The sequence below is a fragment of the Pagrus major genome, chromosome 8 (assembly GCF_040436345.1).
Source record: "Pagrus major chromosome 8, Pma_NU_1.0".
In the NCBI taxonomy this organism is placed as follows: Eukaryota; Metazoa; Chordata; class Actinopteri; order Spariformes; family Sparidae; genus Pagrus; species Pagrus major.
Window position 1 is genome coordinate 29365495 of NC_133222.1, and position 14898 is coordinate 29380392.

General features: G+C 40.8%; 1 protein-coding gene across 2 annotated transcripts in view; it reads left to right on the forward strand.

Annotated features, from left to right (window-relative positions):
- Positions 1 to 14898, forward strand: part of septin15 (septin 15) — a 57942-nt gene that overhangs the window by 30040 nt on the left and 13004 nt on the right. For both annotated transcript variants that reach the window (XM_073472257.1, XM_073472258.1), the window contains exons 4-8: positions 7993 to 8093; positions 8194 to 8328; positions 11921 to 12038; positions 12779 to 12871; positions 13842 to 13938. In XM_073472257.1, the coding sequence (XP_073328358.1) occupies positions 7993 to 8093; positions 8194 to 8328; positions 11921 to 12038; positions 12779 to 12871; positions 13842 to 13938 (544 nt within the window). The remainder of the gene's footprint in view (positions 1 to 7992; positions 8094 to 8193; positions 8329 to 11920; positions 12039 to 12778; positions 12872 to 13841; positions 13939 to 14898) is intronic.

The window sequence follows — 14898 nt, forward strand, 5'->3', positions numbered from 1 at the left end:
TGATTTCCAAGTTTAGTTCTTGTACCCCACCAAAATTTGAGTTGTGAGGAGTCAAATGGGGGTGGCTGTAGCTCAGTGGATAGAGCAGGTGACCCCTGGGCGGAACTGAGCTACATGCCGAAGTATCCTTGAGCAAGATACTGAACCTCGAAATTGCTCCTGACGCGCAGTCGGCACCTTGTGTGGCAGCCTCTGCCGTCAGAAAGGGCCCTGCGACGAGCTGGCGACTCGTCCAGGGATATACCCTGGCCTCCGCCCATATGAAAACTAGGATTGGCTCCAGTAACCCCCGCAACCCCCTGAAAGGGGGGGATAAAGCGGTAACATCCCTCACGGATAAAGCGGTTAAGAAAATGAGATGAGATAAGAGAGGAGTCAAATGTTCAGATATTATACCAGAAATGTTAGGATTGTTATCTCCCCAACAAATAAACACTTGGGCAACAACTGTAACAGTAGGAGGTAGGAACTCACACACAGCACACACGGATTGAGTGGCTAAATAGTTGATGATGATCTGATGATCTCACAGCAATTCAAATAGGTCTAGTGTTATGGTCATTTAGAGCTTTTTCCCAGGTTGGGAAACAGCCAATGAGAGCTAACACAGATCAGAGCTTGGTAGGAAAGATTTTCATTTTCATTCGCCTGCATTTGCATATAATTTATGTTACCGCAGACTACGAATGAGAACGTCATCTGTCTGTGCCAAAGCCAGATAAATAGCCATATCATTACACCCATCAGTGTGACACGCAGCTGCTCAGGTTCAAATAAACTGACTTTCTTTTGTTCAGTGTTAATTGCTATTGCTGCTTGTGTGTCAACTGAAAGGGACCACCAGACTACACAGTAGCTTCTTTCTTCACTCCTCAATTCATCCTCAGCACTGAGCCTCGGAGAATGTTTTAACTTTTGGAAAACTGATCTGATGGCAGGCATTAAGAATAACTGTTCAGAAACAGCCAATTTTCACACTGATGGTCTGGTTTGCTCATGTAGGTCAAATTGAGGCATCAGTGTTAAATTGAGACTGTTTCATAGCTATTTAAAACCAATATCAATCCAAGGGTTATTATTTTTCAATTGGACTGGGTTTACTTACTTGAAAGCAGATTTTTTTTTTTTTTTAGTCAATGGGTTTCTGTGCAGTTGCTGGAAAATGACATTATTCAATTCAATTCAATTCAAAAAACTTTATTTGTCTCTGGGGGGTAATTAAAGGCACGTGGAGTAGTTGTACACATTATACAATATCAGATTACTGTCTCCCTCAGAGTCGTTCTGTATTTTGGGAGCAGCATGTTTTCACAAGACATGTGTTGTTATAGTCAATACTGCGATCTATAGCCCACATTAGGACTGAGCTGTATATCGTTTCAGCATCAACATTGGAACATGCACACCCGCAATCGTCACATGCAGGATGTGTAATGTCAAGTAAGGCAAAGTGTCCTGTTATAACATTTCCTTCTGCTTGATTCAAAAACAAAACTCACATGCCTCTAATTTTCTAATCTACAGCTAGTCTACAAGAGACATTTGTCGTATTTAGTCCAATTTAAGGGTTCTTGGATACATGGGGTTTGTTGCTTGTGAGTGACGTGCAGGCTCTTCATTCTCAGCAAACCACTAATCACAATCCTCTGTATCATTTTAGCAAATAAAGCAGGGTCGACTTGTTTTGATAAAATGCGCTTCCAAGAAAATCACCCAGTTATTCTAGAATTATGCATTCTTTCCTAATAGAGCTATTTAAGTTATCTGAAGGAAATTCCTGCATTTTTTCATTTCTCAATATAAATCACAGATAAACCAAAATATTGTAATGTCAGTTTTTTTCCAATATCGGGCAGCCCTAGCCGAAAATACACCTGCTAGTCAATTGTTTGAATTGTTTCATTCATAACGTCAGTTTTTGTGTCATGAAGTGTGTAATGTCAAATGTATTCACTTTCTTCAGTGGTAAATAGGACCTCTATTTCAACTATTGTCACTTCTTTGCCGAAATAATAAACCCACCTTAGACTGCTCTCTCATTTCAATAGTCGTAGTAGTAGTAGGCATTCCTAGACATGAAGTGTCCGAGTACAGATAACAAAAGGTCATGAGTCAGGTTTGAGGGGTGAAAAAGTCAAAGACAAGCTCAACATCCCTGCTGCTTTGAGAAACTCCTCATATCTACATCTATGAAACCGCCTAATGGTGTCCTCCTGCCTGTTGGTCCATTCACTGATTAGATGGTGAAAACCTAGACACTAAAATTCTATATTATGCTAGTCGCCTCCTGTCTCTAAAAGCTCTGTATGACTTTTTGAGAGCATTGACTACCAAAGTTGGCAATGTGTCACTTAACCTCCTTGCTTTGAAGATAATTTGAACACTTCCTAGCCACATTGCTTGAACCAGTCCTAGTTGTCATGCTGCCATGAAGAGTAAAAGGCTAAAAATCATAGAGAAGAAAAGAGTTTGGTGCAACACCTGGAGTATCTTCATGGAGTATATGAAGAGGAGGAAGCAAGAAGGATGGAGAAAGGAAAGTGAGACAGAAGGATGGAAGAACTAAGAGGGGAAACAGCAAGGCCTGGTTTTATCCTTTTATGGTCATGACAAACTGAGAAGGAGGAGGAGGAGGAGGCTACATCTGGATCAGCAGTGGGGAGCAGAAGACAGAAGGGGTTGGAAAAAGGGAAGGAGGGAAAAGAAGAAGATGGTGAGGACAACTGCAAGAAGGTGGAAGAGGAGGGTTTGGGACAGAGTAGCGAACTAGCCAGGAGGAAGAGGGGATTCAGGTAGCGGGAGAAGAGGGACAAAAAGGCAGAGTAAAGGAGGAGGAATGTGACCAAGCAGGGTCTAACTAAAGAGTGTCTCTGAGGACTGAGGCGATGATGGGTGAGCAAGAGGTGACAGGGGAGAGACAAAGAAAAACAGGGAATTGGGTGAGAGTCCTTGTACGCCCCCTAGGGCCTGAGAGGGTCAGTAGAATGGCAAGAATGTTCCCAAAAAATGTAACACCCACCCACCCACACACAAAGACACACACACACAACCACCGACCAACCCACCCACACAAACACACACACACACACACACACACACTGCTAAAAAGCTAAACAATCGTCCTCTCTTCACATGATTAATAAATTGTTTGCCTTGTCATGATAACTGCTCCCACACAGACACAACAAATTGCAAATCACTTCGCAGCAGGATTTGGCTCCCACTAACACTGTACACTGTCGTCTCTGCACATTAACACGAACAAGCATCACCCACACATCCACAGTACACACAACTGCCTTTTCCTAGAAGCCAGCTATTCAATTTACCGCTCAGCTAGCCAAAAGTGCTTCTGTGTAGGCAGGGGAGTGTTTGTTTCATTCAAATTATCGGCCCTGCACTACTTTTGGTCTACTACCTGGTTTTGAGATGCCCTCTTTTGAGATTTCTGCCTCGACCTCAACACAGTGGAAATAAACATCAGTGTATTTTTCAAAAGTGTCCATATTGTTGTCAGCAGTTGTCATTGGAACTACTTTCTACAAAGAAAATGGTTCAATTTATTAAAGGAGGAGGGCAACTTTTAAAATGTATTGTGTTACAGTTACACACTCACCTGGTAAAAAATGTAGTCAGTAATGTAATCCAAGTGTAACAATATTAAAGTAATGTAACTTGATTACTTCCCGTTACTTTTGGCTGACCGCAATACCGAACATATGCAAATAAAGAAAGGAAGACTTAATTATAAGGTGACTCTTATTTAATCTTAATAACGAGTGTGTATTCTACATTCTCACTAAAAACTTGAAAGGCCCATTCTGGAGCCAGTGTTTGGTTTGTCCATTCTGGGCTACTGTAGAAACTTGGCGTCTCAATTGAAGAGGACCTGCTTCCTCTGTAGATATAAAAGGTTAGTTCTAAGCTACAAAAACACAACTACACTTAGTTTCAGGTAATTATACACTAATGAAAACATAATTAATCGTATTCTATTCCATTTTTGCTCTTCATTCCAACAAACTGGACCTTTTTTAAATAGTTTTCATTTCATCCAGGTTTTTGCCTTTTTAAATGGTCAGTTTTTGTACAGCTACTGGTGTTAAGAGAAAATCCAAAATTTGACAGCTTTGTCTTCAGTTCTTAAATGAAAAAAAAAATGTAGAAACAAATATAAAGTAACAAAACTAGTACTAATAGTACTGAACTGACTCTAAGCTCTAAAAACTTCATGAAATCATGAAATCATTCAATAAAAGGGCAATACGAAATTTACCAAAAACTTCATCATTTAAATTTTGGCATCCTTGAAATTTTTATCAGACATGTACATTTTCCAACTGTTCCACTTCATACATTGAAATTTTGTGCTCATGGAAAGTGAAAGTCCTGTTTTTTGTTGTTTTTTACCTTCAGTTTGTGAATTTGAAAGCTGTATCCTTGCACTCACGCATTGTGTCCTAAATTATTGATTGTAGAAACAAATCAGATGATGTCGCTTCCCCACACGACAGCAGCTCTGTTATGTTCCAGTCTGTGCACCAACACAGAGCTAAATTTACTATGTTATGGCAAGACTGAAAACATTTAAGAGCCTTTTGCTTCCAGCTCCCTTTTGGGTCCATTGCTCACAACGAACCTCATGTGAACCCCATGAGCGCAACGTGGGCATACATGCTCTCCTGCAAGTAGCAGTTAGTGTGTGTAAATGTGTGTGCTGTGGTCTGAGGCTGAGGGGGAGAGACAGGGTCAGAGTATTTATATTCCCGAACAATCTCTCATGCTTTGTCGCTCACTCACATTCCCCCAGATCAGATTACTTTTAAATGATGGTGTTGAGACTGACGGCATTTTTGAGGTTTTCTCCCAATCTGTTTTTCTTCACGGAAACGGTGGAAATAGCAGATTTGGTTTTGAGATGGCCGACATGTCATGCACAAACACTTACAGTACAAACACACATCTTAACACACACATGCTGGATGCACAATTAAGCTCAGATATGTCAAATGAGTGTGGTGTGTGATATATATGCTCAGCTGTAAAGTTAGACAGATTATCTGAAGGTTTGTGGAAGCTGAAGAATGCGTTCAAGCGAGAGGGCTGTAGTTTTAGTTAAAGGGGTGATCCTAAAATAACTAGATGGCCTTGTGAAAGTATGCGGCGAAGTGAGGGAACAGCATACAAGCTGCAGGAAATGATAGATCGGTGGGACTGAATGTGAATATATGTGAGATGGAAGAGTTTCGCTTGTCTGATTTTTCTCTTTCAAGCTAAAGCCACACACAACTCAATCAGACAGACATTTTGTTAACAATAATTAGCTTGATCTTGTATTTATTTAGCACTTGTGTTCCTCATTAAACATACTGTGGCACTGCAGATGGAGAGAAGCGAGCAGGACCAGGTTTATCTCATTATAACATGTTAAATATAGTGAATGGTTTTAAGTAACACTACTTTTAGGTCAGTACTGGTCTTCCAGTCTATACAGAGATGGTTGTACATTTTAGTCCATGTGTTTACAGTCGTGGTCACCATTTGATAGTTTCCATAGTTCTTGATAGGGATGAGTGAGTAGGCCTTTATCTGTATCTGTTCAACCAACTAAATGATCTGTATCCCTGTCTGTACTCGGATAAACTCTAAGTGACTGTAAGTAGTTCAATTAAACCTGAAATTGATATGGGTTGACTCTATGTTGCTATATTTAGTACTTATTAGAAAACTAATAACAAATCAGCCTCAGAATTGAACTTCAAATCAATGTTTTTGATCACAGAGTAAGAATTATTTACAGAACAAGTTTTTTTATATACTTCCGTCAGCCACCTATGAGGATTTTCCTTCATCACATATACTGTCACGTTTTACTCAGGTGGTACTCGTATCCATCAAAAGTATCCATCAAAAGTATACTGAATATCTGTACTGGAGGTTTGTTTTAGTGGAGTGCTTGCTCAACCCTAGGAAAATGCATTTTCCTATGCAGACATTGCTTTTTCTGAAGTTTAGTAGAGTATGAAAATCCAATTAGTAGAGATTTTGAAGAGCAACTTAACACCCCATGCCAGCTTGATTAAATCCCTCCCATGTAAGCACAAAATGCTTTCAAACCAAGACACACCACGTCACCCCTCACCCAGCAGTTACCTCACAATCATGACACTCCTACGGCCCAAAAGTAAGTTCAGACCGATCATGAACCTAGTTTTAACCCTAAAGTCTTAACCTTGTTTCATTCACAAGCATTTGCATCCACATGCAACATTCTATTGAGTTTGCATGCATACTGGCAATAGCCTTGACTGGAGGCATTCTGTTATCGGGTTGTCCGTACGTACGTACATACCTACATCCATACATCCGTCCCATTTTTGAGCACAAAATATCTCAAGAACGCTTTTAAGGACTTTCTTCAAATTTGGCACAAACATCCAATTGGACTCAAGGACCTGATTAGATTTTAGTGGTCAAATGTCACTGTGACCTCACAAAACACATTTTTGGCCACTACTTAACAATTCACATAATTATTTCAAAACTTCACAAAAATGTTTAAATGATGAAGTTATGACATGTTATATCCAAAATGTCAAAGGTCAACTTCACTGTGACATCATAATATTCTGCAAAAATATGTCCTGGCCACTATTCAATGACAGAGCTCAGGAATAGCAAATTAAGGCTGCAATTGTGGTATTTGTTATGTGGTAGTACAGATGACTGCACATTGATTAGACATTTCTGTCATGGCACTGGCATTTGCTGGGGAAAAAAAACTCTGACAGCTCTGACCATCATATATCATGTCATCATTATCATAATGCTGAATAACTTGCACAAACTTGTGTTGAACCAGTGCATCATGTTAACCTAATACTTCGTCAATGTTAACTGCAATTGGCATAACGTGTGCCATAACATGTCATAAAACAGCAGTTGTACTGGTAGTTAAGTTTTCTACATCCTTAATTAAGAGATGTTTGTGCACCACTCCAATTCTGCAACAACTCTGGCCTCAATTACATCATTGTAGCAGCGTGTATGCTCATGTATTAATCATGAACATTGTTTTAAGAGTACAGTAGCTTCACCCAGACTAATCAAGGAGTTGTCTTTGTTGTTGAAAGCAGTGCTTTTAACTCCATACAAGAGTCAGTCTGCAGCCTCCTTGGGTCAGTTCTAGATTAATCGATTAGTTGTCACCTATCACATTATTAAATAACTGTGATAATTTATTAATCTGTTCGAATAATTGTTTTAGATAGAAAATAGAGTCCAAAATTCTTTGATTCCACCCTCTTAAATATTATTAAAAATATGTTCTGGTTTCTTTACTCCTCTATTACAGTAAACTGAATATCTTTGGGTTGTGGACAAAGCAAAACATCGAATGAGGACATCATTTTGGGCTTTGTGAAACACTGATCAACATTTATCACAGGTTTTTTTTACCTTTTTATAGACCAATCTACATATCGATTACTCAAGAAAATAATCAAAAGTGAAAATAGTCAGTTTCTGCATCTCTAGATAGCACCAGGACTGCCTGAACTCAGGAGTTAGGATAGGATGGAATACCCTGTATAGTGAGGAGGTGGTAATCATCCATCCCTTCCATACACACCATCACGGCTCTGATGTTTGCAGCTCAGAGGACGGAAAGAGTTAAAGATTGCTCACACCAGTGCCAGCAGATACTGGTATCTATGAATCTCCCAGCAGGCTGTGTGGGTGCACTTACAGCGCAGTGATGTATCATCTGTGCCCTGAGTGGGAAAGGATAGTGTTAAACAATTAAACATGTAGGCTTGTGTGTGTGGGAACATTGTGTTGCCAAACAGCATCCTGAATTGTAACAAAGTGTTGAATCCATACAAATACAGACAGATTATCAGAGGACTGCAACAATTCAGATTTAGATGTGAGGCATAGGTTTTTATTCAGCTCAGTAGTGTCCTAAATAGTGTGAATGTTGTTGTGTTCCAGGTGGAGCAGTCCAAAGTGCTGATTAAGGAAGGAGGGGTCCAGCTGACACTGACTATTGTGGATACACCCGGGTTTGGGGATGCAGTGGACAACAGCAACTGGTGAGGAGTGCATAGTTTGATCTTACCAAATGATCATGCGTTCTTTATTATCAGATGGCCTCTTCTTTTCTCCGCCTGATGTCTCTCTCCATCTTCCTAGTTGGCAGCCAGTCATAAACTACATTGACAGTAAGTGCGAGGACTTCCTGAATGCAGAGTCGAGGGTGAACCGCAGGTCCATGCCCGACAACAGAGTCCACTGCTGCTTGTACTTCATAGCGCCCTCTGGACACGGGTAGGTCTGCATGAGATGAAGGTGTAATAACGATTCAACAGATGTAACATTAAGTAAGGTGACACAAACTGAGGCAATAATAAGAAAAAATACTTTAGATATGACACTGGTACTGTCGTTGTTCTTACAACTACATTCCCCTTTGTGTCACATGTTTTTACCAAAAAGAAATGCATTTTTTGAGCTATAAGACATACTCGAGAGATAATGAAACCCTAGAGAGTTGGGTTATAAATCTCTGTGGGTCTGTCACCACAAGCGACCCCTATCACATTGAAAATAGTGGTTTAATCAATTTCTAAAAAAAAAAAATGATCATAGGAGCTTTAAGTTGCTTCCAAGGCTATAATTTCATAAAGTATCATAGTTGTAACCAGGTGAACCAAGATATTCTGAAGCCAGCGTTTTAGAAGCAGCAGATGGCAAATGGAAGGATTTGCTCTGGTCAAGATGCTCCCTGTGCCAGTCTATTTGTATTCAAAGGTGTTATTCACTAGCACTAACCACATTCTTCTGAACTGGTCCAACTGACAGTGCTGTGCCAGTCAGTGAAATCAATTGATGCAGTGTTTAGAATGAGATGATCAACCTATTGCCTCTCTTTGGCTTGGAAACTCCTACTTCATGGGAGAGTCTACCTTTCAATTCAGTTTCCTATCCCCTGCCAGCTATACAAGCTGAGGCTGAAGCAAAAGGCTGTGTGTGCATGTGTGCGTGCGTGCGTGCGTGCGTGCGTGCGTGCGTGCCAGCCAGTGTTTGTGACCCACAAAGGTTATATAACCCAGTTCTGCCCATGCTCAGTAAGTAGAGCTCTGCTCCCCATCACTGAATTATCCAATCAGAGTGGAGGCTCAGTGCAGCTCACAGAGGCAGGCCTCTCATCTCAGACAAACATACTGTGTCTTCTCTCATCTTGCAGTGTCTCAAATGGTTGTGCGTGTGTGTGTGTTTTCACTTGGCATCACTGGAACGTTCCCTGTTCCTTAGTATAGCAGCAGCACCAGCCTGACTAAAAATATGGAGCTCTGTTTTAACATCCAACCTCTCATGTTCAGTGATGATCTGTATAGATCTAAATCACTCCTTGATTGCTTACAGATATGTACAGATGGCTTTTTTTTTAAAATGACATTACTGTGCAAATCTTTTGATGGCATCAGCCAGAAAGTGTGTAAACACATTGTTTTCTGTAATTGAGGCAATTAGCCTCTTTCTGAACCCTCTATTACCAGTTTCCCTCTGAAATACTGCTGACTCATTCAAGCTGACACCTACACCTGATAATTAAATGTGCTGATTTTGTAGAATCTGAATGGTTGTGTTTAGAGATGGTTAAAGTATGAGCAGCGCTCAGTTCAGACTTGTGTCTTGATGAATGTTATTGCAAAATTACTAGGCCGACCTCGTTAGATTGCCATCGTGCATAAAAGTGACTCAGGATGTGACAAGAGACATGAGACCAACATTAAAAATGACATTTACAGAAATAGAGGCATGTCTGAAAGGAACCTACAATTGAACTATGATGCAAAACAAACAAGTTTTTGAAAGAGAGTTTGAAAGTATCTTTTTTTCCCCCTGTTGAAAAGGGTTATTTGTCTCAATATGGCAAGTTTTGTCTCACTCGAGTAGATGGTCTAAGGACAGAGGATGTCATTCACTGTACAGCTTGTAAAAGCCCGCTGAGGCAATGTTATTGTGATTTTGGGCTGTATAAATAAAATTAAGTCGAGTTAAGTGGCGTCTCCATCTTTGACAGCTCTATAAATTCCAGTAATTGGTGTGGCGTACCCCACTCTTGTATTCCAGTATTGTTGATAAATGCAAGCAAACTATTGAGTCACTGACAACTCTAAATGTCAGGACAATTTCTCAGCATTTCTCTCGGTAAATATATCAAGTAATGGTGATTTTCCTGTCACTTTACAGGAATTTGACAGCTATAGTTTCTAAGTGAATTGTTAACCTTCAAATGTGCTGCACCAGCTGCAGAGTTGCTGTTTGAATACTGCTTCTTCCCAAGTCACACATGACTGTAAAATCTGAAATGTTGTAAACTGCATGGTCATGTTTCCAAGCTTAGCCTGTCTGTGATGTATTATACCCCAAGATACCAAAGGGAGAAGGAAGGGAAAGTTCCAGCGCAGAGTCCAACCAGGAGTAAGTGCTGCTGGCTGGATAAATCACTGTCAGTATGTAGAGACAATCTATGATTTACGATAACATTGAAAGAAAAACATTTTAAGTGTCTCGACAGTCGGTATCTCCCTCTGCTGAGAGCAGACACTCTGACTCCAGTGTTATCTGAGACTGCGTTCTGATGCTGCATTATACAAAAACCTGACCCTGTTCTAACCGAGCAGTTCCTTCACTCTGTGTCTGTGTCCCTCTGTGAACTAGTCAACCACTCAACAGCTGTTTTGTTGCCCTCTCTGTATCTCTGCATTCCTGGGATGAGTACCTCAAAAGGCCCTTTATTACTCAAAGTCATAACACACAGACACAGAACCATGTCCGCATATAGCATGAATCATTTGAATGCACATGAATAAAAATAATTGCATTTTTATGGGCACAACTGGATACAAGTATTCAACCATGTAAATAGTAAATGGCTGGATTTATATAAAGCTTTTATCCAAAATATTCATTTATGTCTTATTCCCCCATTGACCCATTCACACACAAACTTCCACACTGCTGGCAGTAAGCTACCATGCAAGATGCTGAACTCACCATCGGGAGAATTCAGGGGTTCATTGTCTTGCCCAAGGAAACTTTGACATGTGGACGAGAGGAGCTGAGGATTGAACCACCAACCCTGTGATCAGTGGACAACCCACTCTCCCTCCTGAGCCACAGCCGCCTCTGTACAGTTATTTTTACATAATTTTCTCTCATTATGCAGTGCATACTCACTTTCCACATACACCGCCCACATTTGCAGACAGCCCACCAGCCTCATGCCGGACCAGATACGGATCCCACTTGTCATTTAGACAGAGATGGAGCCTATTAGAGAATTACAAAGACAGTCCCTCAGCAGCCCAGCAAGACAAAACCGACAGTTGTCAACACAGAAGAAGGAAACGTAAGACACAAAGTCTGTCACACTCAGCTGGCTTCATTGTGTCTTTGCTGTGGGCTACATGCAAAGTACAGTTGGTTGGCCCTCTGCTGGTGACCCTCTGAACTGCATTTACTTCAAAAAATACTAAGGAAGCCACTGTGGCAGTTTAAGCTTAATTGTTTATTCAAATGATGTGTGACGGGGCTGCTGATCCTCATGAAATGATGTCATTGAAGAGTTTGTATTCATCATTTCCCAATAAGAGGTTATCCTGTTCAGGTATGAGGAGGGCGGAGACTCACAGCTCTGATTGGTAGAGACAGGGTACACCCAGGACAGGTTACCACTTACCTGTTGCTAACACACACAAACTAATACGTTTAGCTGTGTGCTTCTTCTACTATGATAAACCTGTTGAGTGTACTACACTGGTCAGATTTAGCTCAGCTGTACAACAAAGTGAATGCCTCTGTTGACTTGTAGATGATTTTGGTTAAATGTTTTCTTCTCTCTATCCTACAGTCTGAAGCCGCTGGACATCGAGTTTATGAAGAGACTCCATGACAAAGTCAACGTCATCCCTCTCATTGCAAAAGCAGACACTCTGACTCCAGAAGAGTGCCAGCTTTTTAAGAAACAGGTATTTATGTCCATGTGTCACATTAATGGGATAGGCAATGCTGCTGTATATCTAAGGTGAACAGATAAAAAACTTAGTAGCATATGTGTATCTGTTTTACCCGCAACATGCAACATAGACATGTAAAGCAATAGGAAACATTTTGGGAAATATGCTGTCTAGCTTTCCTTCCCAGAGTAAGTTCATGAGTCCATTAATCCCCAAGTTGGCAAGCAACAGCGGGATGCAGTGACCTCCCAGAGTCTTGTGTCACCTTGAGGTTGACCAGCACAGATGCTGCCTGGAAATACTGGAACATTGGATAAACAGTTGTTCATCAGAAACAGTTCCAGTGCATGACTCCCTCTCTTGATAGTTCTCTCTAAAAGTTGTCATTTTTATGTTTCTGTTAGTGTAAGAATTATACAACTTTGGTACAACATATTGAGTTTTGAAGTTGATGGTAGGGATATTTTCAGAATATGGATAGAGCTATGCTAAGCTAAGCTAATCACATCCTGGCTCTAGCTATATATGTCACGCATAGACATGAAACTAGTGTCAATTTAACTCCCAGAAAAAAGAACAAATGGTATATTTCAAATAAGCATGAAATGTCAAATTATTCCTTTTAAGTGTACAAGGATTGTTTACCTAGAAGAGAAATTAAAATTCTTTTTGAGCTACATATGTATGATGGCCAATTGTGTGTACTTCATTCTGATTACTTTCTTCTACTACTCTACTGTCTTCTTTGTCAGATAATGAAAGAGATACAGGAGCACAAAATAAAGATTTATGAGTTCCCAGACACGGAGGACGACGAGGACAACAAACTCATCCGGAAGATCAAGGTAATGGACCACGCTGTCTTGTTGGTAAAACTTGATTTGAGCACTTCTGATTGATCTCAGCAGGAAGACATAAATAGAGAGTCACAGACAGCCAAAGGTCAGTCTGTCCTCTGATCAGTATCCAACCGCTGCAGCTGTCCTGTATTCCACATGCCCGGCAGCATTATTGCATAACTCTTCAGCAACTTTATAGACCAGCTCATTGAAGAACTTTCACTAATGATGGTTGTCCATGTAGCTCTGCCCCAGTAACTGCTGCCTCAGGCAAGAGTCAAGCTTGGTACTACACGTGACAACATATCCCCAGATCATATTAATGTTGGCCATCAGTGACTCTGGTGAACGTTGACACGTGAATTTTGGCTGTTGAGCAAGCCGTCGTGTCAGAGCTGACCTTTGATGGAACAGCTATTGTAGCTTATTAGCCACATTGCACCATTCAGTTGTTTAAACCCTTCTCTGTATGTCTTTTACATACAAAGCAAGCAGTCCTGCTAAAGCTCCAACCAACGGTGGCCACTATAGATCTCTGTGCAGTGTGACATTTAATTAAAAAAACGTATAACTTAATAATTTGCGACCAAGCTAACTAGCTTGCTAACTGACCGTTAATGAGCTTTCTAGCCCAGAGAGCTTTATCCTTTTTCAATATCCCTCTATTGATGAAGTGATGTACAATCCTGAGAACACAGTGGTAGTTGTGACTGACGAGTGCTAGCATGTTTCCGGCTTACTGGTGTGTTAGCACTTGGCTTTCTCGCCATAATAGTTCATTAACTAGCCTTGCACCAAGGCTCGACATTACCAAGCCTCTAGCAGCACCTATTTCACAGGACACATAGATACATTTAGCTGTGCCACTTTTTGGACTGACTGGGCCTTAAAAGTATGTAGACAAATCTCTCACTGAGGAAAATGCAGGAGGCTTTTACAGCAGATTTGCAGAAAATTGTGTGTCTTTCCTCTCCAGGAGAAGATGCCACTGGCAGTGGTGGGCAGCAATGTGGTCATCGAGGTGAACGGCAAGAAGGTCAGAGGTCGTCAGTACCCGTGGGGCGTGGCGGAAGGTAGGTTGATTCCGGTCCATTGCCGGAAAGGAAGGATACGGCTTCCATTTTGTGGCCAAACAGCAGGTGCCTAGAAAATGAACTTGAAAAGAAGTGTGACAGTTTTTTAAGAAAGACCTTTGATACACTGTATGTCACCTTGCACCTTAGTCAGACACCGACGGATGTGAGAGAGATGCTGATGCATGTTTGCGTTTGAAGGTTGATGTGCATGAGAATGTCGAGCAGTGACAGTGTTATCTCTATCATGATGAATGAAGCATGATATTCCTGAGAGTGTGGGACATAGTGCATGTTTTCCACAGTGACCCACTGTATCCACTGAATGTATTAACTACCAGGTAATACAGTGACTTGTCAAAAATGTGTTTTACCGTCACATAGCACAGCATGGTCATAGTTCACCTCTTGGAGCTTTGATTAGTCTTATTGAATATGGATTTAAGTAGATTTTGAGTCGTGTTGATGAAGGTTCTCAGTCATCCAGTTTATGGTAATTCTAAGTGCTGTATCGTAGGCAACTGTACTTGTTTCAGTTTCTTGAAGACGCTTCACCTCTCATCCAAGAAGCTTCTTCAGTTCTGTAGAAGCCTCTTGGATCTTACTGGTTCTGGTTAGTCTCCTACTGGTTAGTCAGCGTGTCTTTATTCTTTTTTTCTTAAGTTTTCTTCCACATATTGTGCCAGAATCCTGCTGAATGCCTTTTGAGGGGTTTTCCACCAAAATAGCTCTGGATCTTGAACAGAGACACACACACACACACACACACACACACGCACACACACGCACACACACGCACACATTAACACCAGTATTGAATTGAACCATTGTGATGAATAATGCGTCATCAATCGACAGTATTGCACAATGCACAATGACCTGTAGTACAATATAAAACACCCCATTCGGTTCACACTTACTGTAAGGTATTTTTTGGTTCCACATGGAGTCCAACTTTTC